General features: G+C 38.6%; 4 protein-coding genes across 4 annotated transcripts; all 4 read right to left on the bottom strand.

Moving 5' to 3' along the window:
* Positions 1-1,552: 1,552 nt before the first annotated feature.
* Positions 1,553-7,011, bottom strand: LOC141604635 (AT-hook motif nuclear-localized protein 27-like). The gene has a single exon (XM_074423066.1). It carries the CDS (start codon positions 2,881-2,883, stop codon positions 2,245-2,247), a length of 639 nt encoding a protein of 212 aa, XP_074279167.1. The 5' UTR covers positions 2,884-7,011; the 3' UTR covers positions 1,553-2,244.
* An 81-nt stretch (positions 7,012-7,092) lies between these two features.
* Positions 7,093-9,305, bottom strand: LOC141604636 (uncharacterized). The gene is made up of 3 exons (XM_074423067.1): positions 8,754-9,305; positions 8,128-8,202; positions 7,093-7,451 (listed from the first exon to the last, which is right to left on the bottom strand). The coding sequence occupies exons 1-3, from the start codon at positions 8,916-8,918 to the stop codon at positions 7,398-7,400; spliced, it is 294 nt and encodes a 97-aa protein (XP_074279168.1). The 5' UTR covers positions 8,919-9,305; the 3' UTR covers positions 7,093-7,397.
* Positions 9,306-9,986: 681 nt separating this feature from the next.
* On the bottom strand, positions 9,987-15,884 carry LOC141604634 (3-hydroxy-3-methylglutaryl-coenzyme A reductase 1-like). Its single transcript, XM_074423065.1, has 5 exons — positions 15,064-15,884; positions 14,061-14,336; positions 13,755-13,936; positions 10,887-11,233; positions 9,987-10,548 (listed from the first exon to the last, which is right to left on the bottom strand). The coding sequence occupies exons 1-5, from the start codon at positions 15,690-15,692 to the stop codon at positions 10,306-10,308; spliced, it is 1,677 nt and encodes a 558-aa protein (XP_074279166.1). The 5' UTR covers positions 15,693-15,884; the 3' UTR covers positions 9,987-10,305.
* Positions 15,885-17,010: 1,126 nt separating this feature from the next.
* Positions 17,011-19,952, bottom strand: LOC141604646 (psbP domain-containing protein 3, chloroplastic). Its single transcript, XM_074423080.1, has 9 exons — positions 19,720-19,952; positions 18,572-18,766; positions 18,427-18,492; positions 18,267-18,353; positions 18,095-18,177; positions 17,933-18,008; positions 17,677-17,795; positions 17,540-17,584; positions 17,011-17,444 (listed from the first exon to the last, which is right to left on the bottom strand). Exons 1-9 carry the CDS (start codon positions 19,823-19,825, stop codon positions 17,418-17,420), a joined length of 804 nt encoding a protein of 267 aa, XP_074279181.1. The 5' UTR covers positions 19,826-19,952; the 3' UTR covers positions 17,011-17,417.
* Positions 19,953-19,990: the final 38 nt, after the last annotated feature.

Below are 19,990 nucleotides of genomic sequence, written 5' to 3'. Positions count from 1 at the left end.
TGATGGGTGAATAGTTGATTAATGAAGTTGTGTTAATCTTTGATTAGAGTTTCACAAATTCTTGTGACGGCACATATCCGTCACTTTTGAGTGACGGATACCATTTTACCTCACAAAGTACCCACTTTTTCTCTCTCTGCAACACTATTCATGTGGTCCCCTTTCTCCACTAACTCATTTTGTTACCATTTTATCTCACAAAATATCCGCCACAAATGGTAACCCATCACAAGGGAGACCAATTGTTAGAGTTTGGACAAGGAATTTTGACCTAATTATAATAGTCATGGACAATAAGGGGGTTAAGGGGGAGTGTCAATGACCCGACTCGAAAAATCGATTTAAATTTTTCCAAAAATGACAGGAGAACCTGTCCGAAATTAAGGTTCTGTTTTTTTGGACTAAAACTATCTGAATTGAATTTAATGAAGTTGAACTAAACTGATCTTAATGGTGTTGAATTGAACTGAACTGGAGTGAGAGTTAATTTGTGAAGAGAAAAGTTGAACTAAACTGAATTGGGCTGAACTGAACTGAACATAAAAGACTTGAATTAAATTGAATTGAAATGTGCTAAAATTAAGTCCAAAAGATTAGGGCCTAGAGCCTAGTCCATTAGTCCAACATTGAAATCAACTCAACCCGATAATAACTGCATATTTAGGGTTAAGACTTAAGACCCGCGCAACCCCTAACCTAACCGTGAATAAGTAAATTTATTTAAAATTTGTATTTAAAGCAACTGCAACTGATTAGCTTCTTACCCTAACTCAACTCGAAAAGCCAAAACTCGTATAAAACCGACTCATATAAACCTGAAACGGGCATAACTTGTACTTCATCCGAACTTGTAAGCCGCTCACCTGGCCCGTTTAACGGATCTAGATGATAGTGAGTCGGGTTTGAATCGGGTCTTATATTATCTAGATTCGTGTCATGTATGTTGGACCTAGACTCGACCAAGACATGGTAAGTCCAAAATCTTTAGAACAAAGCCCAAGGGTCGTTTCGATTGGATTTAGGGTAGGTCTAACTCTTTAAATGAAAAAAAGATCCTTCATACGTATTTGGATTATACGTGGTAGCAGTTATCAAAAACTCCTTTTAACTTATAAAATTTAGTTTTTCTTTAGTATAGGTCATATTGTGTAACTTTAGGTTAATTCACTTCCGTTTAGGTCTTATAAGTTCAACTGAGTTTAGTGAGTTTCACTAGCCTAAGTTTGTTTGGTTTAGTTGACTCAATATCAATTCGATCTTGAGTTTGCATTGAATTTGATCAAAATTGAAGTCGACAAATTTTTTACAAGTCTTAAACCCGTGTGTTATATGATTCCAAATGTCGTGTAATTAAAAACTTGACCCGTTTGTCTCATCTATCCAAGTGGGGTACTTACTATTCGACCCGTTTTAATCTTAAGACGAAAATGTCTATCTTAAGAAAGTTCAATTGATGAATAAATAACATTGGACTCTGCAGACTGAGCCTAAGAAACTATAAGCGCAAACTGTTTGCATAACTTATGGAGCCTACCGGCTTAATCCCTCGAAAAACTTAAGAAGTTTAATTTCACGATATAACAAAGTAAAGGACTCAATTGCGACTTTCATGCATGAATAAATACACACACTATTATGAATCTTGAAAAATCTGATTGATTTCAAAACCTGACATTGCTGCATGTGTTGTATTTGTACTGCTCCCAGTTGTTTGTGTCAGAGTGATGTCAAACAAGTTGTACAAGATCAATAATTCTGGTTTATTGATCACTTGAATGCTGCAAGCCTTTTGTTGATGATTAACAACAGAACCCTGGTGACACGGGTCCTGAACTCCTGGTGCTAGCGCAGGTCACGCCGCTATTAGCTAACTTGAGTACTGAAGACTCCGATTATATGGGCCACGTCAAACAACTGAAGTATCTCGACAAGGTGCGCAACATTTGGCCTAAAGTATATATCATTTTACTGTACTGTTCTTTCTGCTGGCACTTAAATTTTCTGCTATCGGAATATTTCAGCTCCTTTTTCGCCATGTCACCCCAGTTCAGCTGCAGCCTCTTACTGTCGGATGCACCACAACTGTCTTGTGAAATTGTTCATGTTTTTGACGAAAAATGTGTCGAAGTATTGCCTCCTGTCGGAGTGTCAGAGATGGGCACATTTCAATCTGGACCTGACTGTTCCGCCTAGAACAGTCAGACGACTACCATTTCACCAACACCACCACGATAGAAGAACAAGCTAAAATGGTGGCCGTGGAGCATTACCATCCCATTCCGACAGACCATCACCACCAGGAAAAGGGTACCCACCACCAGCACCAGTCCCGTGCATTTCCTGATGCACCTCCTGCAGCTGCAGCTGTTCCTGATCAAACGGCAACCTCTCGTAAACCGCATTTGAGAACAAGGCTACCATCAGTAAAACAGGCCCATCCGCTACCAATGGCCCAACAACAGACCCACCCACCACCCTCCCATCACCTCCAGACAGAAAAATCGACAACCTGCCTGCACCAGGTGGTGCAGGCGGGGGCAAAATTGTTCCTGTCAATGACAGCATCTCAAACCTGCCAGTTAAGGTCACAACACCATTACTCTCGATACTGTTTCTCAGAGTCGCATTTATTACGACTCCGTTCCCACTAAGAACACTAATACCTTTACCTCTCTGACAAGCATAATTTGCCAAAGATTGCATTATATCAGCTCCTGAAGATATCTCCAGTAAATGAGATTCAAGAGCTTTTGAAGTGTCTTTGGTTACTACAGTGGGTGCCTTGTCCTTGTTCTTTGATCCAGTCGGCCGCCCTCGAGCTCTTGCCCGATTCATTTTACCGGAAAGTGAACTGGGTTCTGCCTGGTCCAATGATTTCTCCATTTTTCGAGTTTGGAAGAGCGCTCAAACCAGTAGCGGAGTCAGAAAATGCAATTTTATATTTCTAGCAGGGCTAACAATTTTGACAGTTTTTTCTATGTTTTCCAATGAAAATTCGACTATTTCGACTCCTCAGCACAGAATTTTAACCTAAGAAGACATAGCTAGTATTACTCTTAAGTAAGAATGCTTATTTTTTGTAAGAAGATGAGAAATGAGTTACTCTTGGAGGCTTGACTACCAAAAAAAAAAAAAATATTACAGACTACATGCTTTATCGGTCTCATGCCTCCTAAGTTCGATTCCCGACTCTTTTGAACGAAAAAAACCAACCTTGGGAAGTACTAGGAAAGAGACTACTCCAACTGTCGGTACAGACTACATAATACTCATCGTCAACAACCAAAAAAAAAACTAATCACTTACGTTCAGGAGTTCTGTGGTTTTTGAAGCATATCAGTTGATCGTTCAGGAGTTCTGCGGTTTACTAGGAGAAATAATCCATGCAGTAGAGAAGTTAGAGTAAGATGTGATAATCTTATTTGATTTTAAAATTCTTACGTTCGAAACAAATGAAAAATGAGAGTTTTATAAGGTGGATATATGACAATGCAAACAGTTGTCTGAAGATATGCATTATAATTTATACAGAAGAAAGTGAATTAATAAGTGCATGCTGATATACACTAATAATGAGGCCGGGCTGATCATAGACCAGACAGGCACAGTAATTGATCTCGTCTTGATTCGAGCCAAATCCGATCCAAATTCAAGAAAGTCCTAAATCGCCCCATAACTATCAACCAAATCCTTCTTCACCAAACATACAACTAAGTTTTCCCTATCCATGAGTTACTCTACAGGACTATTGTCATAAACATGCTCTATTTCAAGTCAAACCGCTTTTGGGGCAAAACATTAAGGTGATGGAGCGAGGGGGAGGCTAGCAGGGGGCGACCGCGTTTGAAAATTTCGATATTTTTAGTTAAAACTTTCGAATTTTTTCGAGGTGCCCTTATAATATTACCCTTTCGCCCCCGCTGACTTAAAATCCTGGCTCCGCCTTTGGGTGTGCTTCCACAAGTAATTTTGGGTATGAGTTAGGTTTAGTCAAGTCAGTTTTAAGATGGGCTGTTACTAAAGCAGTTAGAATCACGGTGTTTTGTTTTTTCATCCGACTCGCTCCTATTCAATGTAATCTTCCTCTTTGATCATTATGTGACGGGAAATGTCGAAAACGATAAACCTTGTTATGATCCCTTTAATATTGGGTGGTTAACATAGCTTTTGACTTTCCTTCCTACTATATCATAGTCATCAGGTGCCATCAGGTGATATTGTCTGCTGTCCAATGTCCCCATGTGTTCCTCAAGAGATACTCTGTATCTATCTTAATAATGTAACTACTGACCGAAACTCTACGACATCTTCATCAAAATGTTTCGCTCCCTTTAATGTACGAAGGCTTGCTTGAGATAAGAGTAATTATCTTGAGAAATAAAACCTTATTTTTTTTTTTTAAAAAAAAAAAAAGAAAAGAAAAAGAAATAGGAGGACCTTGGTGGTTGGTGAATAGTGATGATTTAAAAAATCGACGCAGGAAGAGCGAAAAAAAAAAGTCGCTAAAAAAGGTTTTCGAAAAGTTACGTTATTAAAATAATGCTTTCACATAACGAGGGGAAAAAGAAAAATAGTCACAAAAAAACATTTTAGAGAAATTACGCTATTAAAATAATGCTTTCACATAACGAGGTGAAAAAGAAAAGGTCATTAAAAAACATTTTAGAAAAGTTACGCTATTAAAATAATGCTTTCACATAACGAGGTGAAAAAGAAAAATAGTCGCTAAAAAACATTTTAGAAAAGTTACGCTATTAAAAATTAAAATAATGCTTTCACATGACGAGTGACGGAACCTATCATAATTGAATTCCAAATTTCCAATACAGCACTATCTTTCATACAACCCCACTCCATGTGAACATGATTCCATAATGTATTGGACACTTTCCCTTCTATCTTTGCCAATTCATTTCATCTACCCATTTTCCATTCAATAATGTCAAACATTCTCAAACAAGAAAATAGGGAAGATTCAGACAGCATCTAAATCGATAACCCGTACTTACGTGGCAGCTAAGCGAAATCTTTCCCCGCCACTTATGTAGTCACTAATTCACGTTCTTAGACGTGCCATGCTGCTATAAACTGCTGCTATAGCTATATAACCCGCTATCCAAGAACTCGGGAATTTGTATATATCCGGTATATAGGTATTAAGGATATCCAGGGCAGGGAACGACAACAAATACTAAGACCAAGCTTCAAACCAACACAACATATACCAAAAGGGCAACCTTTGCCGACATATACCATGAAAAAGAATCTGGGAGACGGGTATATAGTATATTGTTCACATCAAATCTTTAGCCATCCGCCAAAGCCGTTGAATTAAGGAACAAAGCACAATTGTGATAGATCGCTCTGAGAAGAATCATCTTTATGGCTGTAAAGAAGGCTTGAATGGGGACACAGTGTAATCACTAGTACAATAGTTCTCAAAGAATAACTCTCCAAGTAACACTATTCCTTAATTTGATTCAGTCACAAGAACTCGGGAGGCAACGCCAAACCACCAGTCCGATTCCAAAATCCATAAATATGACCGCAAAAAAGGACCTCAAAAATGAACACAATTACAATCCCATAAACCCTGTTTTATATCATGACATGGTTCTAAACGCATCAGCATCAAGGAATTGTCTTTGTTACTTCCTCTACACACAAAAACAAACTCGTTTCCGAACGAAAACACCGACATTGTCTAATTTGTCTAGTTAACAACCTTCAATCTCACTTCCAGTGAAGAATAAATTCATCACTACTCACAAGGAAAAACTGCATCCCGAATTCCCCATGGTGCCCTTTGTTGTGCAAATGAAAGGAAGCAAAGCAGAGAAAGCGAAAATGGAATGGTCAGGAGGAAGATCACATGTGTTTTTTATGTGAGCGGAAATTAGATGTCTGGAGATGGTACTCCATTTGGTTGGGAGCATATATCTCATTTTGTATCGAGTTCATAGATCTGACGTAAAGAAAACGAAAGGCTAATAAAAAAAACGAGAGCTCCATTCCTAGGAAAAAGTGGCGAGTAGTTCCCGTCCATGTAAATCCACTAGTCTAAGCCTCAAGGAATTCCGCATCTTTGATCTAAAGTACTTCACCTATTTGAGTTAAATACTTGTCACCGGAAAAAAAAAAAAAAAAAAAAAAACTAGCCAGTGTTTATGTCAAACTCCGAACTACAGCAAAGTCAACTTGATATACTGACAGCCATAAAAGTTAGGGCCGACGGTAATAATCCAAGTTACCACATGACCAATTAGATAAGCTTACTGGACTTCCATACCGGCCAACCCGTAACACACTAACCCACTAAACTACCTATACTCTCAATTCTGAACTGCCAAATGGTAAAACTCCGTCCCTATTACCACTGCCATGTCATCCCACATCACCCAATAAAAAAACATCTCTCCAAAAACAATAAATCCAACAATAAAGAAACCTCAAAGGCTCAAATAGCTTGTTAAATGGAACCACAACTTCCCATCTTTCCCATTGAAAGAATTGAGGAATCAATTTCGACATTAAGAACGTGAAGGATAGGATTAGTCATCGGTAAGAGTAAGGACTTCTTCCCAAGAAGTTTTCCGATGAGAAGTTATTGGTTAAAGATAATTACTGTGGAATTGTGGATGCCCTTTGCAGCCAGCAAGACGTGTCGTTATACCAGACAAATTAGGAGTACAAACCCGAGTATTCAAAAGTTTCAAACCAACCCGTCATTTAGAACATGTAGCATAAACATAGGCAGCCCCTTATCTAGAAGTACTGAAGGTTTTGAAGCCAATTAAATACTCTGTAAATATTTCGCAGTCGCCTTAACGACTACTAGACAATGGCTCACCAAGAGAAAGATATGGTTTTACGAAAGATGTTTGACAACAAGACAAACCTTGTGCAATTAGGTCACATAATCTAATAACACGCTAATCAAAGCTGACTGATAAAAACGTATGCTGAATTAAAAATGACCTACACATGCAACTTCTGCTGCATCAGGTTATAGGTACCCCCATTACAAAACGTAGGAGCACTATCGATAAATATATGGATGAAATTAAGAAGCTCAATAGTCAAAACACCATATCTACTCCAAAATATGATTAATACTTCAGAACATACGATGAAAATTTGTGTACAGCATCAAGCTTATCACCCTTATTCATAAGTCAGCACAGATTTCAGAAACAGCGGTTATAGTATATATATTCCACCAAGTAATTATTGGTGAACTATAACATAACATATGAGTTTATATCTAACTACCTAACTTAGAAAGATCAGCAAAAAAATCACGATATCACATCGATTTGCAACTGGGCTACTAGGACAGTATTCCAGGAAAAGTTCATAAACTTCTATAAACTTACAAAAATAGCAAAAGAGCATAATTAACCCTCAGAATCTTTAGCTTTATTCTTGTTGCCATAGATCAAACCGTTGTCCTGCAAGTATCAACCATCCCCAATCAAAATGGCAGTCGTAAATGAAACAAGAAGAGTGCAGACACCACCCAGTTAGCAGGAAAAAAATTATTTTATGAAACCAAACTAGAACTCATAATTTAAATGCCAAGTTATTTCCATTTGAGTAGCACATCAACTTAACTGCGCTATTCTTATAGTGGAGTAGCAGCCAGTAGACACAATTTTCAATTTGAGTTATCTAGAAACACTCTCGGTGTTACTAACGCGTGAAAAGCTGCATACTTTTGACTCATATACCCTGTAACACGTGTAAAGCTGCATAATTTTGACCCCCTTTACCCTGTAATGTGTGTCGAGCTGCGTACTTCTGACTCCCTTTACCCTGTAATTCACAACTTTCAATTTGTGTTATCAAGAAACAAGATCTAGGTGTTACTAACGCGCGTAAAGCTGCATACTTTTGAACCCCCTTTACCCTGTAAGTCTGTAACACATTACCCCCTTCTTACCCTGTAATTTTGTAATTCGCTTTGCCTGAGCTCTTGGGGCACTAAGGTAACGTGTTATTGTCGGTGTTACGAGCTACTTTCAAAGGCTATTAGCTACAATACATTTACAACTCATATGGGAAACTTTTCAATCATCTCAAAAACTACACCACAGCACACAATAGCATCAAGAAAGCACATTTTACCTGAGGATCGGGAATAGGCTTGCGTTTCTCAACATATCTATAAGGATCTGAAGCTGCTGCAAGTGCTGCCCTTTCCTACACAACACAAACCCACACATGACTTCAATCTAACCATTCAAATTTATGAATCATTACGACTACCTCCCTAGGTCTCATTCACTTGTTTACCTTTCTTAATCCTATGTGAGCGGTATTTTAATCAAAGGTAAACAAATGATCGCGACAAAGGGAGTATTAAACTCAAAAGAACACAAATTCAGAAATATGAAATCATGAATCATTACTTCCTCCCCCGTCTCATTCATTTGTTTACTGTTATCATTCGCTGTAAGCGGTATTTTAATCAAAGGTAAACAAATGATCAAGACGGAGGGAGTATTAAACTGAAAAGAACACAAATTCAAATATATGAATCATTACAACTTCCTCCCTCCGCCTCATTCATTTGTTTACTGTTCTCATTCTCTGTAAGCGGTATTTTAATCAAAGGTAAACAAAACGATCACGAGAAAGGGAGTATTAAACTGAAAAGAACCCAAATTCACATATATGAATCATTAGGACTTCCTGATCAAAGGTAAACAAATAATTGAGATGGAGTGAGAATTAAACTAAAAAGAACAAACCTGTTGTTCACGTTTGAGATCCTGAGCAGGTTTAACCCAAAGATAATAAGCCAAAGTACCAGCAACAACCCATGAAGCTAAATTAGACCCACCTCTTAAACCTCCCATTGAATTCCCTATAAATGATCTTACGTTTCCAAAATTCCTTTTCCATTCATTACCCATTTCTTATTACACTTCCAATCAATCAATCAACCAATCAATCAATCAATCGGTAAATCAATTGATCATTAGAAATGAACTTGAAATATAGTGCTAGATTGTACTAGTATTACGAATTTTAGGGTAATAGTAAAAAAAGATTGTTAATTTGGGTAATTAGGGTGAGGAATTGAAAAGGGTAATTTGAAAAATTGAATTTTAGTTTGAATTTTGAGGAAAAATTTGGGATGTAAAATTTTGAGGATTGTCTTGAGGAGCAAGAAGGGAATTTGTGATGAACGAATAAAAGATTGAGTGGAGATAATATGTGAATGTGATGTCTAGTTTAGCCACGTTTACTTTGATCACTTCTGTGTCAATTGTTAGCTCATTTGGTTCGATGTTGTTTAGTGGTTAAAATTAAATGAATATCGTAAGGATTTTAGATTTGAGTTCCAGTAAAGAATAACTCGGTAGGAATTAATGGTTCATATATGTGAATTGGGTTGCGTGGGATTCTGTTATTTCGAGTCGGGTTATTTTGGGTTTTGACAAAACTCGGGTCTCATCGGGTTGCGTCGGTCATTTCGAGTTCTATGAGTTATTATGAAGTTATTTAGGGATAATAATGGGAGCGTGCGACAATAAACAACCAGGTCAAATTACATTGGTCGGGTCAATTCGGGTTACGGACCAAACTCTGGTTCTCAAGTCGAAGGTCGACTGACAAAAGCTAATCCGCCCCCAAGAACAAAAATTGTCCGAAACTCGACTCCATAGAACTCGGAAATCGGGCGAACCAAAATCGAGCCGACCCGTAGTTTAATTGATAACTAATGTAGCAATAACTGATAGCAAACTTATTAGACTTGGGTACCATTCTTTTTTTTTTTTTTTTTTGAGAGCTTGACAAGTAATTGGGAAAACCGAACAAAGGGAGTATGAAGTATACAACATTCACCGTGAATCGGACTTGGAACGTGTGAAACAAAAATCGACATTATTTCAATCAAACTTGGGATGATTACGACTCTCACGGACAGGAGGCAACCAAAAAAAAAAAAAATTGCCAAAAGGGTATAAAAATAGATGGGACAACTGAATCACACTGAATAACATTATCCTCAACAGAAACTGCAGAAAGGATTACACAATCTACAGCCTGTTATTAAAACTTCTTTATACAACATTAACAAAGACAACCAACCTTGGCCCTTCAACATGGTGGGCAACATCCGAAAAACACGACACCTGAGTTGAACAACTATACACACCACACCACAACCCAGCTCAATTCGGCGAATTGATGACAAATAATGGACCATTATACAGCTAGCCATGTTCCAGCCTCTTTCCATATATTGGATTCTCTCTGTGTTCACTGGTCGTCCCAATTAACTTACCTCGGGATTTAAGAAGCGGCCTTGCAAATATCCTTGCTTGATCGGTTGTATTTCATGTGGCTCTTAACCAATTGACCGGCTGCTATGGCCGACATAAGGGACAGTTCTCCGGCTAGAACAGAACCGGCAACAATGGTGGCAAGTAGCCTCGCGTTTGCTCCTGGTGACGCTCGGCTTGCGCCCTTCACGCCGAGTAGGTTTAGGCAGGCAGCTTGCGATGCAAGTTGTGTTCCCCCTCCAACTGTTCCTACCTATACAAAAATAAACACATACATAGTAGCTTTAGACTCGTTTCCCATTTCCCGCTGCTAGCCAAAGACAAATAGACAGATAAGCTACTGAAACTCGCAACACAGTATAAAATGCTTGTCCCACAGCTCCACAACGCCGCATTTAATTTTAGTTGTTTTGGTTGTACTCTAGTTTTGTGTGTTCAGACAATTCCCAAATCACCGTTGGAGGCGGCATTTTCCCCTCGGAAATAAGCCCACCGATGCAAAAATAGATGCTGTAATCTACACGTATGGGGAAAAAGTCCGCTGAAACCCTGAAAGGAAATAGATTATTAGATTGGAAACAGAAAAATTACCTCAATAGATGGCATGGATACGGAGACGTGCAAATCCTTGCCATCATTTACAGCTTCCATCATGGTGATGCAGTGTGAACTTTCAATGTTCTGAGCAGGATCCTGCCCGGTGGCAATAAAAATGGCGGAGACGATGTTGCTAGCATGAGCATTGAAACCGCCAAGTGCTCCAGCCATGGCAGAACCCGTTAAATTCTTGAGCATGTTAAGTTCTACAAGGGCAGCTACACTGGTTTTCAACACATTCTTCACTACTGCTTCCTTGATGATTGCTTCACAAACAACCGACTTTCCACGCCCCTCTATCCAGTTTACAGCGGCTGGTTTCTTGTCAGAGCAGAAGTTTCCTGAAATAGATATATAACAAGCCCAATTATTAACATATATACTCCGCACTTTCAACTTGACTTTTCTTGTATCCATGTAGCAACGAATGGCAAGAGAGAGATCAACTGAACATGACTTGTACACGAGTAAATCTTGCCATTTAACGACATGTTAAACCCTCGTAACCTCAAAATACTGCAATTTGCTCGAATTTAAAAAAAAAAAAAAAAAAAAAAACAGCAAACACACAAAAAAGAAAAAAGAAAAAAAAAAGAGGCAGGTAGGTGGTCCATGGGACAAGCATGCATTATTAAGCCATATGAGTTCAGCAAGGGTGGACTTCTGAAAGATACCGAAACGAAAAACTTTTATTTAGTGAAATAAATCTGAAGATTTCTAATGGTGCTGGAAGCAAATAATCTAAGAGATGCTAAAAGAATCTCGCTGAATCATCCAATTCATCAGGCATACAAAATGCAATAATTTGAATTACATCAATATCAGGAGAAATATAATGAAATACGTGACAGATGCACAACTAACTGAAAAATGGTTGCGGAACTGATTCTGTGGTGTCAAAATATACAAATTATGCAAACTGACAAATTAATAGGGTATTAACACTACTGTCAATCATAGGTATTAAATATTAGTTGAGTTTGATCTTGACCAGACCTGATATCGGTTGTATTGCCATAAATGGTGCTGATTCGTCTCAAAATGTGGTCATGGTAAATGAGGTAACCCTAAAACTCGGTCAAAATGCGATGCTGCGCCCTAGATTTAATACCATGCTGCCAATACCATACATATACACACTATAAACATCAGCCAATCTGACTTATACTTCATTCTAAGGGGGTAACAAATTAAACTGTAGCTGACGGACAGGAATGCAGCAAAATTCACATGTTGGACATCAGCCGATGTCGGCCCGTCAAGCTGGCCAATCAAAATGGGAAAGGGAAAAAGCTAATATAGCTGATTCCACTAATTAAAATGCCTTAATGCTTACATATCAACATCTTCATACTACTGCAGGTTATAAGGGTCCAATGCATACAGTGATACAGCACCTTCAGTTTCACAATCAGTTATTGCTAGTGGAAGAGGAGAGATTATAGCATTTCAAAATACCTAAAAGAGCGAATTAATGGTCTCGCCATCAAATCTTCAAAAAAGAGAAGTAACAGAAACAACAAAAGTAGTTAAGTGGGAGTAGTTAAGTGGTACTTGAGGGAAAGTAGCCATTATTTACGCTATATGATCTCACCATTCACCAATACTTGAATAGAGTAGACTGAGACAGTTCAACAGTTGCGAGTTTGCTACTACGAACTTGCGAAGTATCCCATTTGTCACAGTCATTTGTTAACCTTTTTTATTCTTTTGAGGGGTATTAAATGAAAGGTAAACAAATGAATGAGACAAAAGGAGCCAAAAGCAATCACATCATGCTCAAGGAAAAGACTTATAGGTGGCTTAGGTGCTAATGATTAAAGAACTGCTCCGACACTGATTTGAAGCAGAACATAAAATATTACTTTTAGAAGTAATTGATGAGCATGATTAACAGTTTAACACCACTGGTCGAATCAGGAGGAAATATTACGGACACAAGCAAAAAGTAAAAGAATCGCGATCCCACTCTTCAGAGGTAAGGTACCATAACGGTAAATGTTGTCTCTAAACATCATTTTGATACAACTGTATAAATAAAATTAATTACGTCGTCTCATCCAACTTCTAACTACATTATCAATCCTTAATTACTTATACAGCAAAATGAGTTACAAAGAGAAGGGATTGAGAGTTCATATTAGGAGTCCTGAAAATAAGGTAATCAGTTGCTAGAAACAAACCCATACGTAACCTTCTAATAATAGTCAAAGTCCAGGAATATGCCAGATGATACACATGTAAGACAATGACCCGACTGGAACTTCTCAGAAACCATCAAAAACACAAATTATTATGAAAGACAGACCAAGTGACGAGGACAGTCTACCAGCATTTAATCCAAGTAGGGGAAACAAATATTATCTAGGACTCTAGAAGTGGCAATTTATGGAAACGACAACTAACAATGATCGTATAACAGATGTCGTAAATTCCGACAAACAAACAAAAAAAGAAAAAACTAGCTCTAGTAATTAGCCTTACTGATGTCAAGTGTCAATTCTTGTCGACCAGTCCAACTTACGCTCTATGACACAACATGATATTCACGAGCAACTACTGGCGAGTAAATAATACTCTCTCCATCCCTTTATGTTGTCATAATTTAACTTTAAAGGACAACCTTTATGTTGAGTTTCACAGATTTTTTCACAAAACATAAAAGTTCCGAATACAATTTCTTAAAGTGAAAATAAGAATAGTTGTTGGATAAATCAAACATGAAAATCTATCACTGTATCTGTACATATTGGGAGAAGCTAAATAGTCAAAGTTCATATCGATGAACAATCGGAAATATATAGGAACAATAAATTTTGAATGAAAATAGTGCTCAGGAACGGAAAGAAACAAGGTACAGACCTGAAATGCCGATAACATCCATGTCAGGAAAATCGCTCTGGAGAAAATCAATAACATTTTGTACACCTTTGGACACCATGTTCATTCCCATAGCATCCCCAGTACTACAACAAAACCTCATGTACAAATTCTTTCCCGCGATTGAGCATTGTATGCTCTGCAACCTCGCAAACCTACTTGACCTGCATTATCATATTCCAAGCAATATTAAAAAAAACGCCCATCAACCGATCCATAAACCTACAAGACTTGGTAAATGCCGTCTCAACCAAGACATACCACGATTTATGAAAATGATCTACTCACCGGTTAAAAACAATGGCTAGTGTCTCAAAATTGATGGGGTCCTCAAGGAAGAACTTCAACTGAGAAGCTCTTGTAGCGGAAGGGAACCTAACTATAGGAGCTCTAGTCATCCCATCCTTCAATATAATGCTGGAAGCACCACCAGAAACATATATAGCTTTACACCCACGGTTTGTACTCGCAACCAAACACCCTTCAGTTGTCGCCATTGGAACCGTATACTCAAACCCGTCCAACAACAACGGCCCAGCCACTCCCACGGGAATTTGAACGTACCTAATAATAGTTAACCCAACCTCATCAGAAAATAAGCATATCTGAAACCCAACCTATAGAAGTATTACACAAATTCCAGCGCAATTTCAAATCAATTACATATCTGAAACTCCATCTAATGTTCATTTTAATATGAGATAAATCCATTCAGCTAAAAACCTCACCCCGTATGGCCGTATACTCCTTCACCATTCCTTGTAAAAGACAATATTACAATAACTTATCGTAAAACCATTTTTGATACTCGTACTGTAACTCTTTTGTCTTAATTGTGACCATTTTTACTACCACTGAACAATTCTATATGATTCGTGACCAATTCCACTTTCTAACCCTTTATACTTCTATTTGTGTAACATTCTTACACTGAGAATTTGCCATTTCACATAAAATATAGATAATTTACTTATTAATGAGACGGTAAATCAACCGAATAGCACAGTTAAAACACAAAGTCTCCTGAAAATAAAACCGTCTCATATAAAAATTAGCGCAACACAATTTAAAACATAAGTCTTCTGAAACACGGTCTCACATGTTTCTCGCATTAACATGAAAAAAGTAACTCCCTTTAATGTGCGAGGTCTAACAATAAACATATCATAAAACCGTCTCATATAGAATTAGCTGCAGCACAATTAAAATAGGAAGTCGGGGAATAAACATATCATAAAACCGTCTCATATAAGAATTAACGCGATTAAAAAAGGAAATTGATCAATCATACCCAACAGGCATCTCACAGCATTGGTTCAAAATCGACTCATAATCAAACCCTTCAACCGGCAAACCCTCAAGAGACCTCCCCGTAATCCTCTGCACCGCCTCGCGCCTCACAACCGCGGCTCGCCGACAATCCCCCAACTCCTTCTCCAACACATACGACGGCAACTTCCCCTCCACCACCGCCGCGATCACCGCCTCATCCTCCACCTCCGCACCACACCTCACATACCTCCCCTCCCCTTCCCTCGACGCGCCACAAACCTCCGACGACGCGCCGACGCTCTCCGACGATTCTCCGGCTGAATCGCCGTCATTGGCGTCGGCGGCGGCGGAGGATTGGACGAAGTCGATGCCGAAGAATCCGAGGAGGTAGATTAAGGAAGCAATGAGAGTAACAATGGCGGAAAGTTCGGGGAAGGTTACAGCGTGTAAAGGAACGGAGTGACGGATTTTGTCGCGCCAACGTTGGAGTAAGTAATATGTGACGGAAAAGAAGAGAGTGAAGAAGATGGTGTTGGTTAGGTATAAAGGTAAGGGTAAAGCGTCGGACGCTTTGGGAAGAGTTGTGTTATCGACGGATTGTTTTGTCGGAAGTTGAGGTTTCCGACGGCGAGAAACGTCGGTATTCATTGTTAGTTTTGTTACCGACGGAAATAGAAGAAGAGAGAGGGAAAGGGTGGGTGAGAGAGTGTCGGAAATGGTACGAGAGGTTGGGATTTAAAAGAAGAGAAGAAATGGTGGGGGACTGGGGAGAGAGAACTGAGAGGGACAGTGGGTGTGGGAGGGCACCACCTAAGAGTGTGAAAGCATTACATGTTCGATAACTATCTCCGTCTTAATTATTTATTTATTTTAAATTAAATTATTTGAAAACGATAAATAAATGACTAAGAATTTGGAATAGAGGGAGTATCTCATCAGGCTCCCTCTCGGGATTCGAATCCTAATTCTCCGTCACCCGTCATCACCATGGTAGGCCACTACCCTCGAAAGTTGATAGTGCAGAAATTTGAATGATGCGATGCGTCGGTGGCGCGGTCCGTCAAGTTATCATGAATCATCAGAGCAACGGGCAAAGCCCGCGTTGACCTTTTATGTAATAAATGCAGTCCTTCTAGAAGTCGGGCAATGTTGCACGTATTAGCTCTAGAGTTATTACGGTTATCCGAGACAATGTCGTGTGTTATATAGAGCGATCTGTATAAGATGACGGGAGTTTGGTGACGATGACAAAGGAAACTAGGTTTGAGTTAGACGTTGTTGAAATCGGATACAAATACGATGTAGTTCTGGATAAGGTTTGAGAAATGCATTTTGAATGATATTTAATCTCTTAAAGTTGTTGAGTTTACCCCCATATAGGAGGAGTTTACTCCAAGTCTAGTAGTGGGGATGATCAACTTGAGATTAGGTTCGAAATCTAGGCTCAAACTCGGTCTAGATTATATCCTCGTTAACCTTTAAAGGTTAAAGTTCGAATTCAGCTCAATTTACCAAGTTTAACCGAGCTTCTTATATGAACTTTACTAAACTTAGGTTAGACTTACATGGGATCGTGATTCGTGAACTCAATATCGACTTGATTTAACTAGTTTCAATCGTTCTTTGACGGAATAAATTTCGAGGGTTTGTTGAACGGACCGGACCGGACCGGGCAATGACCACTTTGACCAGCTCACTCAAACACTCACGTCTCTAAAAATCAATAATTGTGTTGTTACAAACACATGTTTCTCACTTTAATTTCACAAATAATAATACACCTTTATTTCCTGTTTCAAATGGTATCAATCAAAGGACTTTGACAACTAATTTCACAAATAATAATCAATTTGATTTTCTCAACCCAGGAGTTCCACAAATCGATACCTGTAATTTAAGACGGTCTTAAGCTAAAGCGCAGTAATTTCGGTATTCATACCTGTACTGTCATATTTTACTGTTCTAGTTTGTAATACAAAACTGCAGCCTGTAATATGTATATCAGTAAATTCCATAGCTATATACGGAGTATATTACATAATTTAAAACTCGCACACTAAAGACGCGATAAATAATCTTTTAGTCTTGACTCTTGACTATAATCATTGTTAATGACATTTGTATAATAATAGGGAGTAGCTTGTTGAGAGCAAATGAGCAATTCCTTAGATTATAATAACCTGTTTTTATATTCGGAAAATGTGAACTCGCGTATTAGGCCTTGTCATGAGAATCTTCGCGTCATCTTATTAACTGTGTCTGGACTGTATTTTAATGGTTGTTGTCGGCTTGTAGCTTTATCCTCAAAACTTGTAAAGTAGTAGAGCCGCGGCCAAAAGGCATCTGAATGTTGGCCAAATATTGTCGCTTGAATCAGTTCAGTCGAAACGACTGCACAGCCTGCACAGATGTACCAGAAATAGAATGTAACAAAATTCTGAACTCGTTTTTCCGATCATCTGTTAAATAAGTGGGAACGGAACTTTTTGACATACCTTTTGAATATTTGAACTGTACTCGTTGGATACGTCTTCAACGAACTGCAATAATATGCAAACAGCAAATGAATAAGCATCAAGGATGAGTTGGGTTCGTAATACAATTCTTCGAGTGAAAGTCAGACATGACCAACCTGTCCAGTCACGGTATAAAGCCGGTTATACCATTTACTGCTTGCCATCCCAATTGCTGAGTAGATGTGTCGTCGATTTTCTCCAGGTTTCTGTAGCGTGTACTCTAGGTAATATAGTCCTAGATTTGCACAGGTATTCAGGAAAAAAAATAAAAATTGACAGATATGAGCAGTTTTCGGAGTACTCGTCTACATTTTGCTAAATTTCACTTTAGACTGATATATCCGTCTATAGTGAGACTAATTAAATAATTACCGTTTTTGGCTTTACAGTCGACGAGCTTTGCTGCAATCCCGGGTGGTCTCTGCCAACTTCTATCCAGTCCATTTACCTGAACAATTCTAGGATTATCAGGTAATTCCCATGTCAGATCTTCGAAGAAATTTTTATGCAAAGAACAATGAAGACGAGAATTACTAGACTTTCAGCGAATTCATCCACTTTTCCAAATGATTCCAATCTGGTGAAATCAGCACCGATGCCTGTGATAGATACGCTAACTGCAGAGATGTTCATTTATAGACATTTAGCAGGAAATACATTGTCGTCTCGTTTCATTGGTTCAACTTCAAACAGGGAGAGAACTTGCCGTTTGCATAAGAACCCTTGTCGTTGTTAGGATAGAATGCTGTAATTGATCTAATCCCGTCAGTATCTCCAACTCCGACTTCCCAATCTGCAGATAAAACCGTCTTTCTGATTATTTTCGTGACAAGTTAGAAAGGGGAAGCATTCAGAATCAATCTTACCTTGAGGAATAGAGATATTATACTTGTTGACATCATCAGAGAAAAGCCGAAATTCAGCAGCAGCATCTGAATTGTCACAGTCACTTACAAAACCGATGAGCATCCATATCAGAGACTAAAACAGATAAGAGTTTAAAGTGTTGACCTTCAAGAGCGCGAGCAGGAGAAGAAATAGCCAAGGCGGTAGCATTCAAAGCAACAGTAAAGCCCATCTGAAGCATTGCCTCTCTTCTTCTACTAGTGCCAACACATTCAATACCGCCTTCTGATGCAGTGTTTTGATTCCTTACATGACAGCATAATGTTGTATGCTGCTTTCTTGTTATACTCGGTGAATATACTGTAAATGATCAGATTAAGTTTTCGACTGAGAATCCTGAGTTCGAACCCTGAGAGACTCAAAAATCTCAGAAGCGGAATTTCAACATGGGTGAACAAGCATGAGCATTATTCACTCTTCAAGCCCAAAGGGCATGCTAGTAAGGGAGTGTATTAAGATATAGAACAATTGAATGAGTCTCAATTAATCCGCTTAACCTTTTGGTCGAGATTGTCCAAAAGAGCCATAAAATTCTATTGAGATAGCGTCAACAGATGATACTGAGTTTAGGTACCACCCTCTCATATGCACCTGATTAATCCTATACAATTCTCACTATTCACTGTATAGGGGCTACATCGCGTATGTTAAATTCAACAACGGGCCTGAGCCGCACCCAAACGGAGGAGAAAAAGTCCACAACAGAGGCCCAAGAGGGTTCCACTCTAAAACCAATTGGCTATAGAGGAGTAGCCCCTTGCCTTATAAAGTGGTAATTCTTCTCCTCTTTTATCAATGTGGGACAACCCTCACATGTGGGAACTTTGGGTTTCTTCACAACGTATGTGAGAGGGTGGTACTGAGTCGTAATTTATTTATTACAGTGGCGTAGCCACATATATGGTTGTGGGGTCTTGAGACTCCACAACTTTTCGACAGTTGACGTTTTTTTATCATTAAAATTTGTACGTTTTGAAAATTTTATGTCTTTAAGACCCCGTAATAAGAAATGATAAACAATTACATTAAAATAGACCCACAGGTAAAAGATTCTGGCTTCCTAGCTATATCTTTTTTTTTTTGGGTATAAAGGGAACCACAAGGGCGATATGATGCTGCCGGGATTCGAACACAGGTAAAGAATATCACCGCTCATGATTTTACCAGCTGAGCTATCAGACATCAACATTGTCCTAGCTATATCTACATATAAAGAAGGTTGTATAATAATTTAATTTATAAAGGTGTAAAACCTGAAGTAGGAATGCATGAAGTGAAGGAGAAGCAGCAGTTAGGAGGAGACAGGAGAAGGGATGATGTTCCTGCAGCTGCTGCTGCTGAAATTGTAGAAGCTGACATCTTTACAGGATTCTCCTCCTAGCTTTTCAAGAGTTGTTGCTGGTTTCATTATCTATTTAGATATGCATTTTTTTTGGGTGCATTGTGTCCCACATTTGGTTTGTGGCAAGTAACCACACATGCCCCACCCGGGACGCCATAAGAGCGATTTTAATGTTGACGATT

Source organism: Silene latifolia, chromosome 10 (genome assembly GCF_048544455.1).
Source record: "Silene latifolia isolate original U9 population chromosome 10, ASM4854445v1, whole genome shotgun sequence".
In the NCBI taxonomy this organism is placed as follows: domain Eukaryota; kingdom Viridiplantae; phylum Streptophyta; class Magnoliopsida; order Caryophyllales; family Caryophyllaceae; genus Silene; species Silene latifolia.
The sequence above is the reverse complement of the archived record's forward strand: the minus strand, read 5'-3'. Positions and strand labels throughout refer to the sequence as shown.

Coding starts and splice junctions, on each gene's coding strand:
- LOC141604646 (XM_074423080.1), bottom strand. CDS start 19,825: ATGTCAGCTTCTACAATTTCAGCAGCAGCAGCTGCAGGAACATCATCC. Junction 18,767..19,719: donor TTCATGCATTCCTACTTCAG/GTTTTACACCTT, acceptor GATCATTTACAG/TATATTCACCGAGTATAACA. Junction 17,796..17,932: donor CGACTGTAAAGCCAAAAACG/GTAATTATTTAA, acceptor GTGCAAATCTAG/GACTATATTACCTAGAGTAC.
- LOC141604635 (XM_074423066.1), bottom strand. CDS start 2,883: ATGGAGAAATCATTGGACCAGGCAGAACCCAGTTCACTTTCCGGTAAA.
- LOC141604636 (XM_074423067.1), bottom strand. CDS start 8,918: ATGGGTAATGAATGGAAAAGGAATTTTGGAAACGTAAGATCATTTATA. Junction 8,203..8,753: donor ATCTCAAACGTGAACAACAG/GTTTGTTCTTTT, acceptor TGTGTTGTGTAG/GAAAGGGCAGCACTTGCAGC. Junction 7,452..8,127: donor AGCCTATTCCCGATCCTCAG/GTAAAATGTGCT, acceptor TGATACTTGCAG/GACAACGGTTTGATCTATGG.
- LOC141604634 (XM_074423065.1), bottom strand. CDS start 15,692: ATGAATACCGACGTTTCTCGCCGTCGGAAACCTCAACTTCCGACAAAA. Junction 14,337..15,063: donor TGCTGTGAGATGCCTGTTGG/GTATGATTGATC, acceptor AACTATTATTAG/GTACGTTCAAATTCCCGTGG. Junction 10,549..10,886: donor TATCCATGCCATCTATTGAG/GTAATTTTTCTG, acceptor ATTTTTGTATAG/GTAGGAACAGTTGGAGGGGG.